General features: G+C 40.1%; 1 protein-coding gene across 1 annotated transcript in view; it reads left to right on the top strand.

Moving 5' to 3' along the window:
- The window catches only part of LOC120022026, a 101410-nt gene that overhangs the window by 48526 nt on the left and 36430 nt on the right, over positions 1–16454 (top strand). Inside the window, exons 3-4 of the mRNA XM_038965824.1 lie at positions 2779–2938; positions 3771–3878. Coding sequence (XP_038821752.1) covers positions 2779–2938; positions 3771–3878 — 268 coding nt within the window. The remainder of the gene's footprint in view (positions 1–2778; positions 2939–3770; positions 3879–16454) is intronic.

Here is a 16454-nt window from a genome sequence, read left to right as displayed (position 1 = left end):
AATTTACAATGCAAAAATGGAACAACAAGAAATCCTATGTGTAGCACCTTTAAAACCCTGGATGGGAAACCAAAGGATAGCTGTAGACAGATCAACTCTTCAGTAAGAGGTGCTACCCGGCCTATTCTTTTTCTGGTAGTAGATATAACGTTGAAGATCTGACATTTTTTCAAAAGTTCAAATTCAACATATTTTATGAAAGGTTTGTCTATGTTGGAAATTGGTTACCATGATGTCATAATCCTATTGTTGAAATTTCACACTTAAAACAACAGTTTACGTTTATGACTTTTTGCAAATCCAATCTATTTTCCCCGCAGATTCGACGTCACAATACGTTGACAAATTACATTGAAACAACGTTGATTCAACCAGTTTGTGCCTAGTGGGATGGATGACCTAAAAGCCTGGAGGTCTTTCAGCCATGATGCTAAAGCTCTGTATATACTGTCTATGAATGGCAGAGGCTGGTTTGTGTGTGTGTGTGTGTGTGTGTGTGTGTGTGTGTGTGTGTGTGTGTGTGTGTGTGTGTGTGTGTGTGTGTGTGTGTGTGTGTGTGTGTGTGTGTGTGTGTGTGTGTGAGTGGATGCTTCCCCACGTGTGTACCAACCCTCATCATACTTTATTTCAACCCATAATGGTCAGCTGCCATAGACAGAAAACAAATGACCTTCAGCACAAATGCCAGGGTCTTTGCTTTTTGTTTCTTTATGACATTGAAACTCACTGTTATCAAGTCAGAAGATATCAGCCTAATTAAATATTCATGAGATGCAAAGTGATATGACGGTGATGGTAATTTATTAGAGCGTTCATGTAGTTACAGTTTGTTATTGAACATGCCCAGGTAAGGCATGTAGAAATGCGTTTTCTTTGTCAACAAATTGGATTCTAGATGTTTTGTTTCACATGTTAGACTTTACTTGTATTGGTGAACTTCTTGATCGGTACAGCAACAGGTTGGCTCAACTAGGACCTTTGTACTGATAATAATACCTTTGTACCTTTGGTCTTCTATTCATCTGTATGATCACCTGATGATAAATTGGCTGTCGATAAGTGTTCGTACCATGTAATTATATTCAATAAAATTTGCCTGCCTGGCTGAGTGTAAGAAGGTAAATTCATACGGATCTCTTTAATCTCTCAGATGTTCATGCACTTGCGTTTGTTTTCTTTGTTTCCAGAAAAGTTCTCAGTAACATGCTATTTCAGTAAAGCTCTATTTCAATAACACTCTTTTTCAGTAAAGCTCTATTTCAGTAACACTCTATTTCAGTAACTCTCTTATTTCAGCAGGATACGTGGAAGAAATGAAAGAGGAATGACCTTTACGGACATGTGAGGTTTACTCACTGTCTGAAAGGGATTTTTTTTTTTTTTTTAGCTTTAATGCTGACGTTGGTGGTGGCCTGGTGGTCGTATGTATGACGTCATTTACTTCAATGTTTGGAGTGACATCATATGTACGGCTGCTAAACTGCTACATGGGACATCATCAATATTCCGAAAACTCTCAGACGAAAATCTAAATCTCCCCCCTCCTTCATTTTCTTTTAGTGTCTGTAGCTCAGTATGCTTTGAATTGTCAGGTAAGACTGATGTACATTTTCCTGGAAAAGGAAAAGAACGCTCTGAAAGTTAAACGAGAAGAGATGAAAGTAATAAAAAGAGAAAGGAGAGATGAGGGAGGAGGGTAGGGCGGGTGGGAGCTGTTTGCGAGCAAGTCTTGCCATGCTATTGTGCTAATATTCATGTAAATTAATTAAAGTGTGCGAGAGAGAGCAAGAAAGAAAGAGAGAGAGAAACACAGAGAGAGAGAGAGAGAGCAAGAAAGAAAGAGAAAGAGAGAAACACAGAGAGAGAGAGAGAGCGAGAGAGAGAGAGAATCGTATTTCCAAAGGCCCAAATGAACATACAGTATACTCAAAAAAGAATCCATTTAACCACAAGCATATGGCTGGATTTCATGATGGCTTAGTAAATTTATATGAAGGAGTAATACCCGTTCATCTACACATCTTCTGCTCACTGATCATAGAGAGAGAGAGAAAAAAATTGTGAAAATGAGGGAACGAGAGAGAGGACAAGCCCTGGCGCTTTGAGTGGGTTCATTGGCGCTTTGAGTGGGTTCATTCTTTGTCAAAATATTAGGAGAGATGAGTCACACTCCCAACGACACATTGTTGGACACAGCTGCTATTTGAATCTTGATTTCCTTCTCATCTTTGTGCAGAGAAGCGTTATCTACAGTATATCAGCTTTGGAGACAAGACGAGCTCCCATGGTTTTCAAGCCTCTTTTCCAAACCACACAATAGGAGAACAGACAGGATCAGAGAGAGGCTCTCATTCTATTCATATAAGGGTTCTTGTATGCTAGTCATCTGTAACCACGCCAACGCACATTTCAAGTACAGCATTGTGACACTCACTTGAGAAAAGCACACGATGAGACTATTTGTCTATTGCTTTTAGCATGAATTAGCAATGCATGTGGGAGTATACTGTCAATAAATCACTCTCACAATACCAATACTAAACCATAGCAATAGAATTACTCATTCTAGTTCTGTGTACCAAACCCTTACACATTGCCTGTTGAAAGACAAGCATACCAATAGTCACAACACAATACAACTTGATTAAGCTCAGGGCAATTAGTTTCAGGGCAGCACAGCCTAAGTGCAACCTACACGTACAGTACATCACTAGCCAGCCACTTAGGTGTTCGATAGCTCTATTTTGGTAAGATGAAGTGGTTGTTGTGTCTTTGCAGAGCGGAACTGTTGCCAGGGAGACCAGCTCTGAGCCTGCTAGCCCAGACACATCTCTCAGGCCTGTCCTGACCATAATGGAGGACGAGAGGCAGACCATGACCGAGGGTCAATACAGATGTCTTGAACTGTTCAGCCGAGATCAGCAGCACAACAGAACAGGTAAAGCACAAATCAATCATTTCAAAGTCCAAAAATGAATCCCAGATTACCCTTTTAATCTAATCACACTAGTTACTGGGAGACTGGGATCTGATTACTGGGGCTCCTTGAAAAAGCACTAGTGTTGATGCTATGACCTTTGATCTGATTACTGGGGCTCGTTGAAAAAGCACTAGTTTTGATGCTATGACCTTTGATCTAATTACTAGGGCTCCTTGAGAAAGCACTAGTGTTGATGCTATGACCTTTGATCTAATTACTAGTGCTCCTTGAGAAAGCACTAGTGTTGATGCTATGACCTTTGATCTAATTACTAGAGCTCCTTGAGAAAGCACTAGTGTTGATGCTATGACCTTTTATCTAATTACTAGGGCTCCTTGAGAAAGCACTAGTGTTGATGCTATGACCTTTGATCTAATTACTAGAGCTCCTTGAGAAAGCACTAGTGTTGATGCTATGACCTTTGATCTAATTACTAGGGCTCCTTGAGAAAGCACTAGTGTTGATGCTATGACCTTGATTGCGTAATGCTTAGTGGATGGATGTGTAATCAGTGCTCCATTGATGCTATAGGTAATGGAGATGTTGTTACCAGGACCCAAGTGCAGTGATATAGGACTGTAAAAGTACCATAGCAAATGCTAAATGGAAGGAGCATCTCAGCTATTAGGCGTATGGAAAGTGTGAGAGGCACTGAGCATCTACTAAATGACTCGAATGTAAATAAAAGGTTTCGACATGAATCGTTAACGCATGGTTTAGCAATAGGGAGGTAGCCTAAAGTTGTATAAATATACAGGCATAGACATTAAAGTCATTCTCACTGATGCAGGTGTGTTCTGTAGCCGTATGTGGGATGGCTTGCTGTGTTGGGATGAGACTCCGGTGGCGACCTACGCCACACAGAACTGCCCAGATTACCCTGGCCTGGACATCTCTGGTAAGACTAAACACTGATAAATGATACAATCTCTGCAGAGGGAATTGGCCAGGCCACAGGTGATAGAGTAGATTGTAGAGTTGATAGGGGTAACTATAGACTAGATTATAGAGATTATGGGGTGACTACACGTTAGAGACTAGATTATAGAGATGATAGGGGTGACTAGAGACTAGATTATAGAGATGATAGGGGTGACTAGAGGCTAGATGATAGGGGTGATAGGGGTTACGAGAGGTTAGATTATAGAGATGATAGTGGTGACAAGAGACAAGATTATAGAGATGTTAGGGGTGACTAGGGACTCAATTATATAGATGATAGGGGTGACAATATCACAGAGATGTTAGGGGTGACTAGGGACTCAATTATATAGATGATAGGGGTGACAATATCACAGAGATGTTAGGGGTGACTAGAGGTTAGTTTACAGAGATGATACGGGTTACTAGAAGTTAGATTATAGAGATGTTAGGTGTGACTAGAGACTAGATTATAGAGATGATGGGGTGACTAGAGACTAGATTATAGAGATGATGGGGTGACTAGAGACTAGATTATAGAGATGATGGGGTGACTAGAGACTAGAGTATAGAGATGATAGGGGTTACTAGAAGTTAAATAATAGAGATGATAGGGGTGATCAGAGACTCAATTTTAGAGATGATAGGGGTGACAAGATTACAGAGATGTTAGGGGTTACTAGAGGTTAAATTACATAGATGATAGTGGTGATTAGAGCTTAGATTATAGAGATATTAGGGGTGACTAGAGGTTAGATTGTAGAGATGATAGGGGAACTAGAGGTTAGATTATAGAGATGATAGGGGTGACTAGAGACTAGATTATAGAGATGATAAGGGTGACTAGAGGTTAGATTATAGAGATGATAGGGGTGACTAGAGACTAGATTATAGAGATGTTAGGGGTGACTAGAGACTAGATTATAGAGATGATAGGGGTGACTAGAGACTAGATTATAGAGATGATAAGGGTGACTAGAGGTTAGATTATAGAGATGATAGGGTGATTAGAGACTCAATTATAGAGATGATAGGGGTGACTAGAGACTAGATTATAGAGATGATAGGGGTGACTAGAGACTAGATTATAGAGATGATAGTGGTGATTAGAGACTAGATTATAGAGATGATAGGGGTGACAAGATTACAGAGATGATGGGGTGACTAGAGGTTAGATTACAGAGATCATAGGGGTTACTAGAGGTTAGATTATAGAGATATAGTGGTGACTATAGACTAGATTATAGAGATGTTAGGGGTGACTAGGGACTCAATTATAGAGATGATAGGGGTGACTTGATTACAGAGATGTTAGGGGTGACTAGAGTTTAGATTGTTGAGATCATGGGGTGGCTGTAGACTAGATTATAGAGATGCTAGTGGTGACAAGATTACAGAGATATTTGTGGTGATTAGAGACTTGATTATATAGATGATAGGGGTGACTAGAGACTAGATTATAGAGATGATAGGGGTGACTAGAGACTAGATTATAGAGATGTTAGGGGTGACTAGAGACTAGATTATAGAGATGATAGGGGTGACTAGAGACTAAATTATATCAAATCAAATCACATTTTATTGGTCACATAAACATGGTTAGCAGATGTTAATGCGACTGTAGAGAAATGCTTGTGCTTCTAGTTCCGACAGTGCAGTAATATCTAACAAGAAATCGAACAATTCCCCAACAACTACCAAATACACACAAATCTAAAAGTGGTGAATGAGAATATGTACATATCAGTATATGGATGAGCGATGGCTGAGCGGCATAGGCAAGGTGCAATATATTGTATAAAATACAGTATATACATGTGATATGAGTAATGTATGATACAGTTGAAGTCAGAAGTTTACAACACCTTAGCCAAATACATTTAAACTCAGTTTTTCACAATTCCTGACATTTAATATTAGTAAAATGTCCCTGTCTTAGGTCAGTTAGGATCACCACTTTATTTTAAGAATGTGAAATGACAGAATAATAGTAGAGAGAATGATTTATTTCAGCTTTTGTTTCTTTCATCACATTCCCAGTGGGTCAGAAATTTACATACACTCACTTAGTATTTGGTAGCATTGCCTTAAATTGTTTAACTTGGGTCAAACATTTCGGCTAACCTTCCACAAGCTTCCCACAATAAGTTGGGTGAATTTTGGCCCATTCCTCCTGACAGAACTGGTGTAACTGAGTCAGGTTTGTAGGCCTCCTTACTCACACACGCTTTTTCAGTTCTGCCCACAAATTTTCTATAGGATTGAGGTCAAGGCTTTGTGATGGCCACTCCAATACCTGGACTTTGTTGTCCTTAAGCCATTTTGCCACAACTTTGGTAGTATGCCTGGGGTCATTGTCCATTTGGAAGACCCATTTGCGACCAAGCTTTAACATCCTGACTGATGTCTTAAGATGTTGCTTCAATATATCCACATAAGTTTTCCTACCTCATGATGCCATCTATTTTGTGAAGTGCACCAGTCCTTCCTGCAGCAAAGCACCCTCACAACATAATGCTGCCACCCCCGTGCTTCACAGTTGGGAGGGTGTTCTTCGGCTTGCAAGGCTCCCCCTTTTTCCTCCAAACATAACGATGGTCATGATGGCCAGAGGACATTTCCCCAAAAAGTACGATATTTGTCCCCATGTGCAGTTGCAAACCGTAGTCTGGCTTTTTTATGGTGGTTTTGGAGCAGTGGCTTCTTCCTTGCTGAGCGGCCTTTCAGGTTATGTCGATATAGGACTCGTTTTACTGTGGATATAGATACTTTTATACCTGTTTCCTCCAGCATCTTCACAAGGTCCATTGCTGTTGTTCTGGGATTGATTTGCACTTTTTGCACCAAAGTACATTCATCTCTTGGAGACAGAACGCGTCTCCTTCCTGAGCGGTATGACGGCTGCGTGGTCCCATGGTGTTTATACTTGCGTACTATTGTTTGTACAGATGAACCTGGTACCTTCAGGCATTTGGAAATTGCTCCCAAGGATGAACCAGACTTGTGGAGGTCTATAATTGTTTTTCTGATGTCTTGGCTGATATCTTTTGATTTTCCCATGATGACAAGCATTGAGGCACCGAGTTTGAAGGTAGGCCTTGAAATACATCCAGAGCTACACCTCCAATTGACTCAAATTAATTCAATTAGCCTGTCAGAAGCTTCTAAAGCAATGACATCATTTTCGGGAATTTTCCAAGCTGTTTAAAGGCACAGTCAACTTAGTGTATGTAAACTTCTGACCTACTGGAATTGTGATACAATGAATTGTAAGTGAAATAATCTGTCTGTTAACAATTGTTGGAACAATTACTTGTGTCATGCACAAAGTAGATGTCCTAACTGACTTCCCAAAACTATAGTTTCTTAACAAGAAATTTGTGGAGTGGTTGAAAAATTTGTTTTAATGACTACAACCTAAGTGTATGTAAACTTCCGACTTCAACTATATGTAAACATTATTAGAGTGGCATTTTTTAAAGTGGCATTGCTTAAAGTGACTAGTGATCCATTTATTAAAGTGGCCAGTGATTGGATCTCAATGTAGGCAGCAGCCTCTCTTGAGTTAGTGATTGCTGTTTAGCAGTCTGATGCCCTTGAGATAGAAGCTATTTTTCAGTCTCTCGGTCCCAGCTTTGATGCACCTGTACTGACCTCACCTTCTGGATGATAGCGGTGTGAACAGGCAGTGGCTCGGGTGGTTGTTGTCCTTGATTATCTTTTTGGCCTTCCTGTGACATCGGGTGGTGTAGTTGTCATGGAGGGCGGGTAGTTTGCCCCCAGTGATGCGTTGTGCAGACCGCACCACCCTCTGGAGAGCCTTGCGGTTGAGGGCGGTGCAGTTGCCGTACCAGGCTGTGATACAGCCCGACAGGATGCTCTCGATTGTGCATCTGTAAAAGTTTGTCAGGGTTTTGGGTAACAAGCCAAATTTCTTCAGCCTCTTGAGGTTGAAGTGGTGCTGTTGTCTGTGTGGGTGAACCATTTCAGTTTTTCTGTGATGTGTATGCCGAGGAACTTAACTTTCCACCTTTTCCACTGCTGTCCCTTCGATGTGGATAGGGGGGTGCTCCCTCTGCTGTTTCCTGAAGTCCACGACTTCAGAAAAGAGATGTTAGGGGTGACTAGAGACTAGATGATAGAGATGTTAGGGGTGATTAGAGACCAGATGATAGAGATGATAGGGGTGATTAGAGACTAGATTATAGAGATGATAGGGGTGATTAGAGACTAGATGATAGAGATGTTAGGGGTGATTAGAGACCAGATGATAGAGATGATAGCGGTGATTAGAGACCAGATGATAGAGCTGATAGGGGTGACTAGAGACTAGATTATAGAGATGATAGGGGTGATTAGAGACCAGATGATAGAGATGATAGGGGTGATTAGAGACTAGATTATAGAGATGATAGGGGTGACTAGAGGTTAGAATATAGAGATGATAGGGGTGACTAGAGGTTAGATTATAGAGATGATAGGTGGGACTAGAGACTAGATTATTGAGATGATAGGGGTGACTAGAGACTAGATTATAGAGATGATAGGTGTGTGTCATGGAGCACATCTCTGTGATTTATAGACAATGAAACAAATGATTGGTTGGAGAAAGACTCGTTATTGTATCTCTTCAAGGTATAGCCAAGAATCCTGAAACAAAATAGAATATGTTGGATAGAGTACCGCATTCCGTTTGCCAACAATACTTTGACGTAAGGCGCCAAAGTCGAGTGTTTGTTCTGCACCCCAGTTACTAAAGCAATATAACTTGTTAACTTCTTATGGCTGCAGGGGCAGTATTGAGTAGCTTGGATGAAAGGTGCACAGAGGTGCCCAGAGTAAACAGCCTGCTCCTCAGTCATAGTTGCTAATATATGCATATTATTATTAGTATTGGATAGAAAGCACTATGAAGTTTCTGAAACTGTTTGAATTATGTATGTGAGTATAACAGAACTCATATGGCAGGCAAAAACCTGAGACAAAAAATCCAAACAGGAAGTGGAAATTATGAGGCTGGTGGATTTTCAACCAAGCTCCCATTGAAATCCCAGCGAGATATGGATGCGTTTTCACTTCCTACGGCTTCCACTAGATGTCAACAGTCTGTAGAACTTTGTCTGATGACTCTACTGTGAAGGGGGGATGGATGAGAGGAGAATTAGTCACCACTGCCATGACCTGACTATGCTTTCACCATGCGCGTTCACATGAGAGTGAGCTCCGTTTCATCGCTCATCTGAAGTCAATGTAATTCTCCGATTGGAACGTTACTCAAGATTTATGTTAACAACATTCTAAAGATTGATTCAATACATCGTTTGACATGTTTCTACTGACTGTTATGGAACTTTTGGACATTTCATCACGTTTTAGTGAACGCCCTTTGTGACTTTGGAATTGTTTACCAAACGCGCTAACCAAAGTAGCTAATTGGACATAAATAACGGACATTATCGAACAAATCAAGCATTTATTGTGGACCTGGGATTCCTGGAGTGCATTCTGACGAAGATCATCAAAGGTAAGGGAATATTTATCATGTAATTTCTGGTTTCTGTTGACTCCAACATGGCGGCTAATTTGACTATAGTTCTGAGCGCCGTCTTAGATTATTGCATGGTTTGCTTTTTCCGTAAAGTTTTTTTGAAATCTGACACAGCGGTTGCATTAAGGAGAGGTATATCTATAATTCCATGTGTATAACTTGTATTATCATCTACATGTATGATGAGTATTTCTGTTGAATAGATGTGGCTATGCACTATCACTGGATGTTTTTGGAACTAGTGAACGTAACACGCCGATGTAAACTCAGATTTTTTTATATAAATATGAACTTTATCAAACAAAACATACATGTATTGTGTAACATGAAGTCCTATGAGTGTCATCTGATGAAGATCATCAAAGGTTAGTGATTAATTATATCTCTATTTGTGCTTTTTGTGACTGCTATCTTTGGCTGGAAAAATGGCTGTGCTTATTCTGTGGCTTGGTGGTGACCTAACATAATCGTTTGTGGTGCTTTCGCTGAAAGCATATTTGAAATCGGACACTTTGGTGGGATTAACAACAAGATTACCTTTAAAATGGTATAAAACACATGTACGTCTGAGGAATTTTAATTATGAGATTTCTGTTGTTTTGAATTTGGCGCCCTGCACTTTCACTGGCTGTTGTCATATCATCCCGTTACCGGGCTTGCAGCCATAAGTTAACCATGTTTCTACAGTGTATAAAGCTTCCAATTTAAAATGTACATGCTCTAGCAATGTGAAATATATTAGAGGAATAACGATTTAAGTGTTGGTAGAGAATAATCATATAATGTAACCTACCTGATGTGTTTGTTTCCTTGTTGAAGTGCCGGTGTGCATTACACATAGCGCAAATTAGTCTACGAGTCATCAAGGGACATTTATTGGTTGACGGGAATAAACAAAGTCTACAAGTCATCAAGGAACATGTATTGGTTGATGGGAATAAACAAAGTGATGAATTATCCCGGGGGTGAATTACTTCATGAATGTGTATTGTGAGACTTAAAGAAGAAGTTACGGCACAAGTTATTGTTGTGTGTGTTTATGTAAAACTGTTGTTTATGATATACTGTATGTCCATGGGAAATTACACATTTATGGTAGAAATGTGTTTTGGGGCTATCGTGATGGAACATTCCTAGCGGAAGGGAGTTCCTGTAAAGAGTTCTTAGGTCCTCAGTTGACCTTTGCCTGGGGGACGGCAGGCTGAGCAGGCAACATGTTGGCTAGAGTTATACCTGAGTTTGGTTATAGGCAAAGAGTTGTTGCCGGAATAGTTTAACTTCTACTTGGTCACAATCCCGGATCCGGGAGCACCCCCATCAGTAAAAAAGCTGACTAGCATAGCCTAGCATAGCGTCACAAGTAAATACTAGCATCTAAATATCATTAAATCACAAGTCCAAGACACCAGATGAAAGATACACATCTTGTGAATCCAGCCATCATTTCTGATTTTTAAAATGTTTTACAGGGAAGACACAATATGTAAATCTATTAGCTAACCACGATAGCAAAAGACACAACTTTTTTTTCCCACCATTTTTTTCCTGCATAGGTAGCTATCACAATTTCGACCAAATAAAGATAGAAATAGTCACTAACCAAGAAACAACTTCATCAGATGACAGTCTGATAACATATTTATTGTATAGCATATGTTTTGTTAGAAAAATGTGCATATTTCAGGTATAAATCATAGTTTACCATTGCAGCCACATCACAACTCTCACCAAAGCAACTAGAATAACTACAGAGACCAACGTGAATTACCTAAATACTCATCATAAAACATTTATGAAAAATACACAGCGTACAGCAAATGAAAGACAAAGATCTTGTGAATCCAGCCAATATTTCAGATTTTTTAAGTGTTTTACAGCGAAAACACAATATAGCATTATATTAGCTTACTACAATAGCCAACCACACAACAGCATTGATTCAAGCCAACAATAGCGATAACGAATAAACCAGCAAAAGATATTAATTTTTTCACTAACCTTCTCAAACTTCTTCAGATGACAGTCCTATAACATCATATTACACAATACATATAGAGTTTGTTCGAAAATGTGCATATTTAGCGGCACAACTCGTGGTTATACAATGAGAATAGTAGCCAAGCTGCCAACAATATGTCGGGAGAAATCTTGGGAGAGGCACCTAATCTAATCAGTAACTAATCATAAACTTGACTAAAAAATACAGGTTGGACAGCAAATGAAAGATACATTAGTTCTTAATGCAACCGCTGTGTTAGATTTTTTAAATTAACGTTACTACGACATACAGCGTGCATTAAAGCGAGACCGCACCGAAATTAATGGCGGAATATGAGTTTTACATTTTTCAACAGAATAACGAATTAACATCATAAATAGTTCTTACTTTTTGATGAGCTCCCATCAGAATCTTGGGCAAGTGGTCCTTTGTCCAAAAGAATCGTTGCTCGGTTGTAGATTGTCGCCTTCAACTTTGGAATTAGCAGTAAACATTAGCCATGTGGCCCAGACGTGCCCAACTCACTAGAACGCAGCACAAATAAATATCCGAAAATCGCAATATACTGATATAAACTGATATAACTCGGTTTAAAATAACAACATTATGATGTCTTTAACACCTATATCGAATAAAATCAGAGCCGGATATATCTAAGGGCTATAACGGGAGCTTTCTAGAACGCCATCCTGAGGTCTGTCTTGCGTCATGGCGAATGAAGGAAAGAGTGGACCCCACGTTCCCAGTCCATTTATATGGCCTCAGATCTGCCTAGCAACTCCATTCCAATTCTCACTATTTGCTGACATCCAGGGGAAGGCGTATGCAGTGCATCTCAACCAATAGAAGACATGCAAATTAATAAACTGACCTCAGAACAGCCTGGCTGATTTCAGATTTCTCACTTGCTGACAGGAAGATTGCTCCAACTCGAGTTCTGTTTTACTCACAGATATAATTCAAACGGTTTTAGAAACTAGAGAGTGTTTTCTATCCAATAGTAATAATAATATGCATATTGTACGAGCAAGAATTGAGTACGAGGCAGTTTAATTTGGGAACGACATTTTTACAAAGTGCAAACAGCACCCCCTATTGAGAAAAGGTTTTAAACTGAGAATATCTTTGATTTATTCAAGTCTTTGTCAACGTCCTTTTTGTTACCTTCTGTACAAAGTTTATTGGTCAATTCGTCCTGCACCTATTGTCAATAAAACTTCTAAGAGAAGTGAGCACCAGAACATCCTGTCTGTCTCCTCTCTGTCCCATCCACCGCCTCGGCTTCTGCTTCACAGGGTGACTAGATTATAGATGATGAGGGTAACTATAGATTATATTATAGAGATGATAGGGGTGACTAGAGACTAGATTATAGAGATGATGGGGTGACTAGAGACTAGATTATAGAGATGATGGGGTGACAAGAGACTAGATTATAGAGATGATAGGGGTGACTAGAGACTAGATTATAGAGATGATAAGGGTGTCTAGAGACTATATTATAGAGATGATAGGGGTGACTAGAGACTAGATTATAGAGATAGTAGGGTTTACTAGTGGCTAGATTATGGAGATGATACGGGTGGCTAGAAGTCCTCTTGACCAAAGGTCTCTGTAGGAATGATGAGTTGGTTAAATGCGTTTGAAGGCATTCAGTTGTGCAACTGACTAGGTATCCCCCTTTACTTTCCCTTTCCCTTTCCCTTTCTGCACCTGGGTTCACCTGAGTTTTGATCTTGGATCAATTTGACCTTTTATATCATAATGAATATGATTGTATGGACAGGGGGGGACCTGGTCCTAGATCTGCAGCCCAGGGGCCGTATGTATCAAACACATCAATCTAGGATCAGGTTTTCCCTGTGCATGTCATTTATATCAGTGTGATCTAAAAGGCAGAACTGATCGTAGATCAGTACTCCTACTCTGAGATGTTTTTTGCAAATGGGTTCTGATCTGACCAGTGACACTTTACAACTGTAATTAGATTATTATGGCTGGTGATGCAGCAAGCTTCCTAATGAGGTCATCCTTCATCGGCTCGGTTGAAGCCAGATGTCTGTGAAAGCTCTGCTGGGTTTTATGTAACCGTTGATTAGCTGCTGGGGTAGGACAGGTTGCTGGGTTAGCGTACTCCCAGAGAGGGAACATCATGATCTCAGGCATTAATCAACAGGAGATTTAACTCACACTTTAGGGATTACAGCACAAAAGAGTTCCCCTTAAATCTGGTATAATAAAAACGTATGTGATGCCCATGACTTAAATCTTAAAGTGTTTTTAGCTTTGGTGGTGAATTTGTTGAATGACAAGGAGCTGGCTCTCAGCAGTGATGGAAAAAGTACTCAATTGTCATACTTGAGTAAAAGTTAAGATATCTTAATGGAAAATGACTCAAGTAAAAGTGAAAGTCACCCAGTAAAATACTACTTGAGTAAAAGTCTAAAAGTATTTGGTATCAAAAGTAAATATAATTGCTAAAATGTACTTAAGTACAAGTCTAAATCATTTTAACTTCCTTATATTAGGCAAACCAGACATGACAATGTAAAAAAAAAAAATCAGATAGCCTAGGGCACGCACCAACACTCAGAAATAATTAACAAATTAAGCATTTTTGTTTAGTGAGTCCGCCAGATCAGAGGCAGTAGGGATGACCAGGGATGTTCTCGTGATAAGTGTGTTAATTGGACCATTTTCCTGTCAAAATGTAACGAATAGTTTTGGGTGGCAGGAAAAATGTATGGAGTAAAAAGTACATTATTTTCTTTAGGAATGTAGTGAAGTAAAAGTAAACGTTGCCATAAATTGAAATAGTAAAGTGAAGTACAGATACCCCAAAAGTATTTTTACTTAAGTACTTTACACCACTGGCTCTCAGTGTTATGGAATGGCAAGGAGCTGGCTCTCAGTGTTATGGAATGGCAAGGAGCTGGCTCTAGGTGTTATGGAATGGCAAGGAGATGGTTCTCAGTGTATTGGGATGGCAAGGAGCTGGTTCTCAGTGTTATGGAATGGCAAGGAGCTGGCTCTCAGTGTTATGGAATGGCAAGGCGCTGGCTCTCAGTGTTATGGAATGGCAATGAGCTGGTTCTCAGTGTTGTGGAATGGCAAGGAGCTGGCTCTCAGTGTTATGGAATGGCAAGGAGCTGGCTCTCAGTGTTTTGGAATGGCAAGGAGCTGGCTCTCAGTGTTATGGAATGGCAAGGAGCTGGCCCTCAGTGTTATGGAATGGCAAGGAGCTGGCTCTCAGTGTTATGGAATGGCAAGGAGCTGGCTCTCAGTGTTATGGAATGCAGTGATGCTCAATTGAGTAGTGAGGGGAAACAAAGTAACACTTAAAGGGGCAATCTGCAGTGCAAACAACAGCAAAGCCGCCACCCCACCACTGTTTTGGTAAACCATACATTTGATATGATACTACAATATGATAGCATATATGTTATTGAAATGACAACATATGGGCCTCCCGAGTGGTGCAGCGGTCTACCATACAGTACCAGTGAAAAGTTTGGACACACCTACTCATACTATTTTCTACATTGTAGAATAATAGTGAAGACATCAAAACAATGAAATAACACATGGAATCCTGTACTAACCCGAAAAAGTGTTAAACAAATCAAAAATATTTTATTTTTGAGATTCTTCAAAGTAGCCACCCTTTGCCTTGATGACAGCTTTGGACACACTTGGCATTCTCTCAACCAGCTTCATGAGGTAGTCACTTGGAATGCATTTCAATTAATAGGTGTGCCTTGTTAAAAGTTAATTTGTGGAATTTCTTTCCTTCTTAATGCGTTTGAGCCCATCAGTTGTGTTGTGACAAGGTAGGGGTGGTATACAGACGATAGCCCTATTTGGCAAAATACCAAGTCCATATTATGGCAAGAACAGCTCAAATAAGCAAAGAGAAACAACAGTCCATCATTACTTTAAGACATGAAGGTCAGCCAATCCGGAAAATTTCAAGAACTTCGAAAGTTTCTCCAAGTGCAGTTGCAAAAACCATCAAGCGCTATGATGAAACTGGCTCTGATGAAGACCACCACAGGAAAGGAAGACCCAGAGATACCTCTGCTGCAGAGGATAAGTTCATTAGAATTACCAGTCTCAGAAATTGCAGCCCAAATAAATGCTTCACAGAGTTCAAGTAATAGACACATCTCAACATCAACTGTTGGAGACTGTGAATCAGGCTTTCATGGTCAAATTGCTGCACAGAACCACTACTAAAGGACACCAATGAGAAGAAGAGACTTGCTTGGGCCAAGAAACACAAGCAATGGACATTAGACCGGTGGAAATCTGTAATTGGTCTGATGAGTCCAAATTGGAGATTTTTGATTCCAAACGCATTGTATTTGTGAGACGCAGAGTAGGTGAACGGATGATCTCTGCATGTGTGGTTCCCACCGTGAAGCATGGAGGCGGAGGTGTGATGGTGTGGGGTGCTTTGCTGGTGACACTGTCAGTGATTTATTTAGAATTGAAGGCACACTTAACCAGCATGGCTACCACAACATTCTGCAGTGATTCGCCATCCCATCTGGTTTGCGCCTAGTGGGACTATCATTTGTTTTTCAACAGGACAATGACCCAAAACACGGCTCCAGGCTGTGTAAGGGCTATTTGACCAAGGGGAGTGATGGAATGCTGCATCAGATGACCAGGCCTCCACAATCACCCGACCTCAACCCCATTGAGATGGTTTGAAGTGCTCCTTCAAGACTGTTGGAAAGTATTCCAGATGAAGCTGGTTGAGAGAATTCCAAGGGTGTGCAAAGCTGTCATCAAGGCAAAGGGTGGCTACTTTGAAGAATCTCAAATATCAAATATATTTTGATTTGTTGAACACTTTTTTGGTTAATACATAATTCCATATGTGTTATTTCATAGTTTTGATGTCTTCACTATTATTCTGCAATGTAGAAAATTGTCAAAATAAAGAAAAACCCTTGAATGAGTAGGTTTTGACTGGTACTGTATAAAAACACTAAGTTTGG

The sequence above is a fragment of the Salvelinus namaycush genome, chromosome 27 (assembly GCF_016432855.1).
Source record: "Salvelinus namaycush isolate Seneca chromosome 27, SaNama_1.0, whole genome shotgun sequence".
NCBI lineage: Eukaryota > Metazoa > Chordata > Actinopteri > Salmoniformes > Salmonidae > Salvelinus > Salvelinus namaycush.
This window is presented reverse-complemented; position numbering and strand designations above follow the sequence as displayed.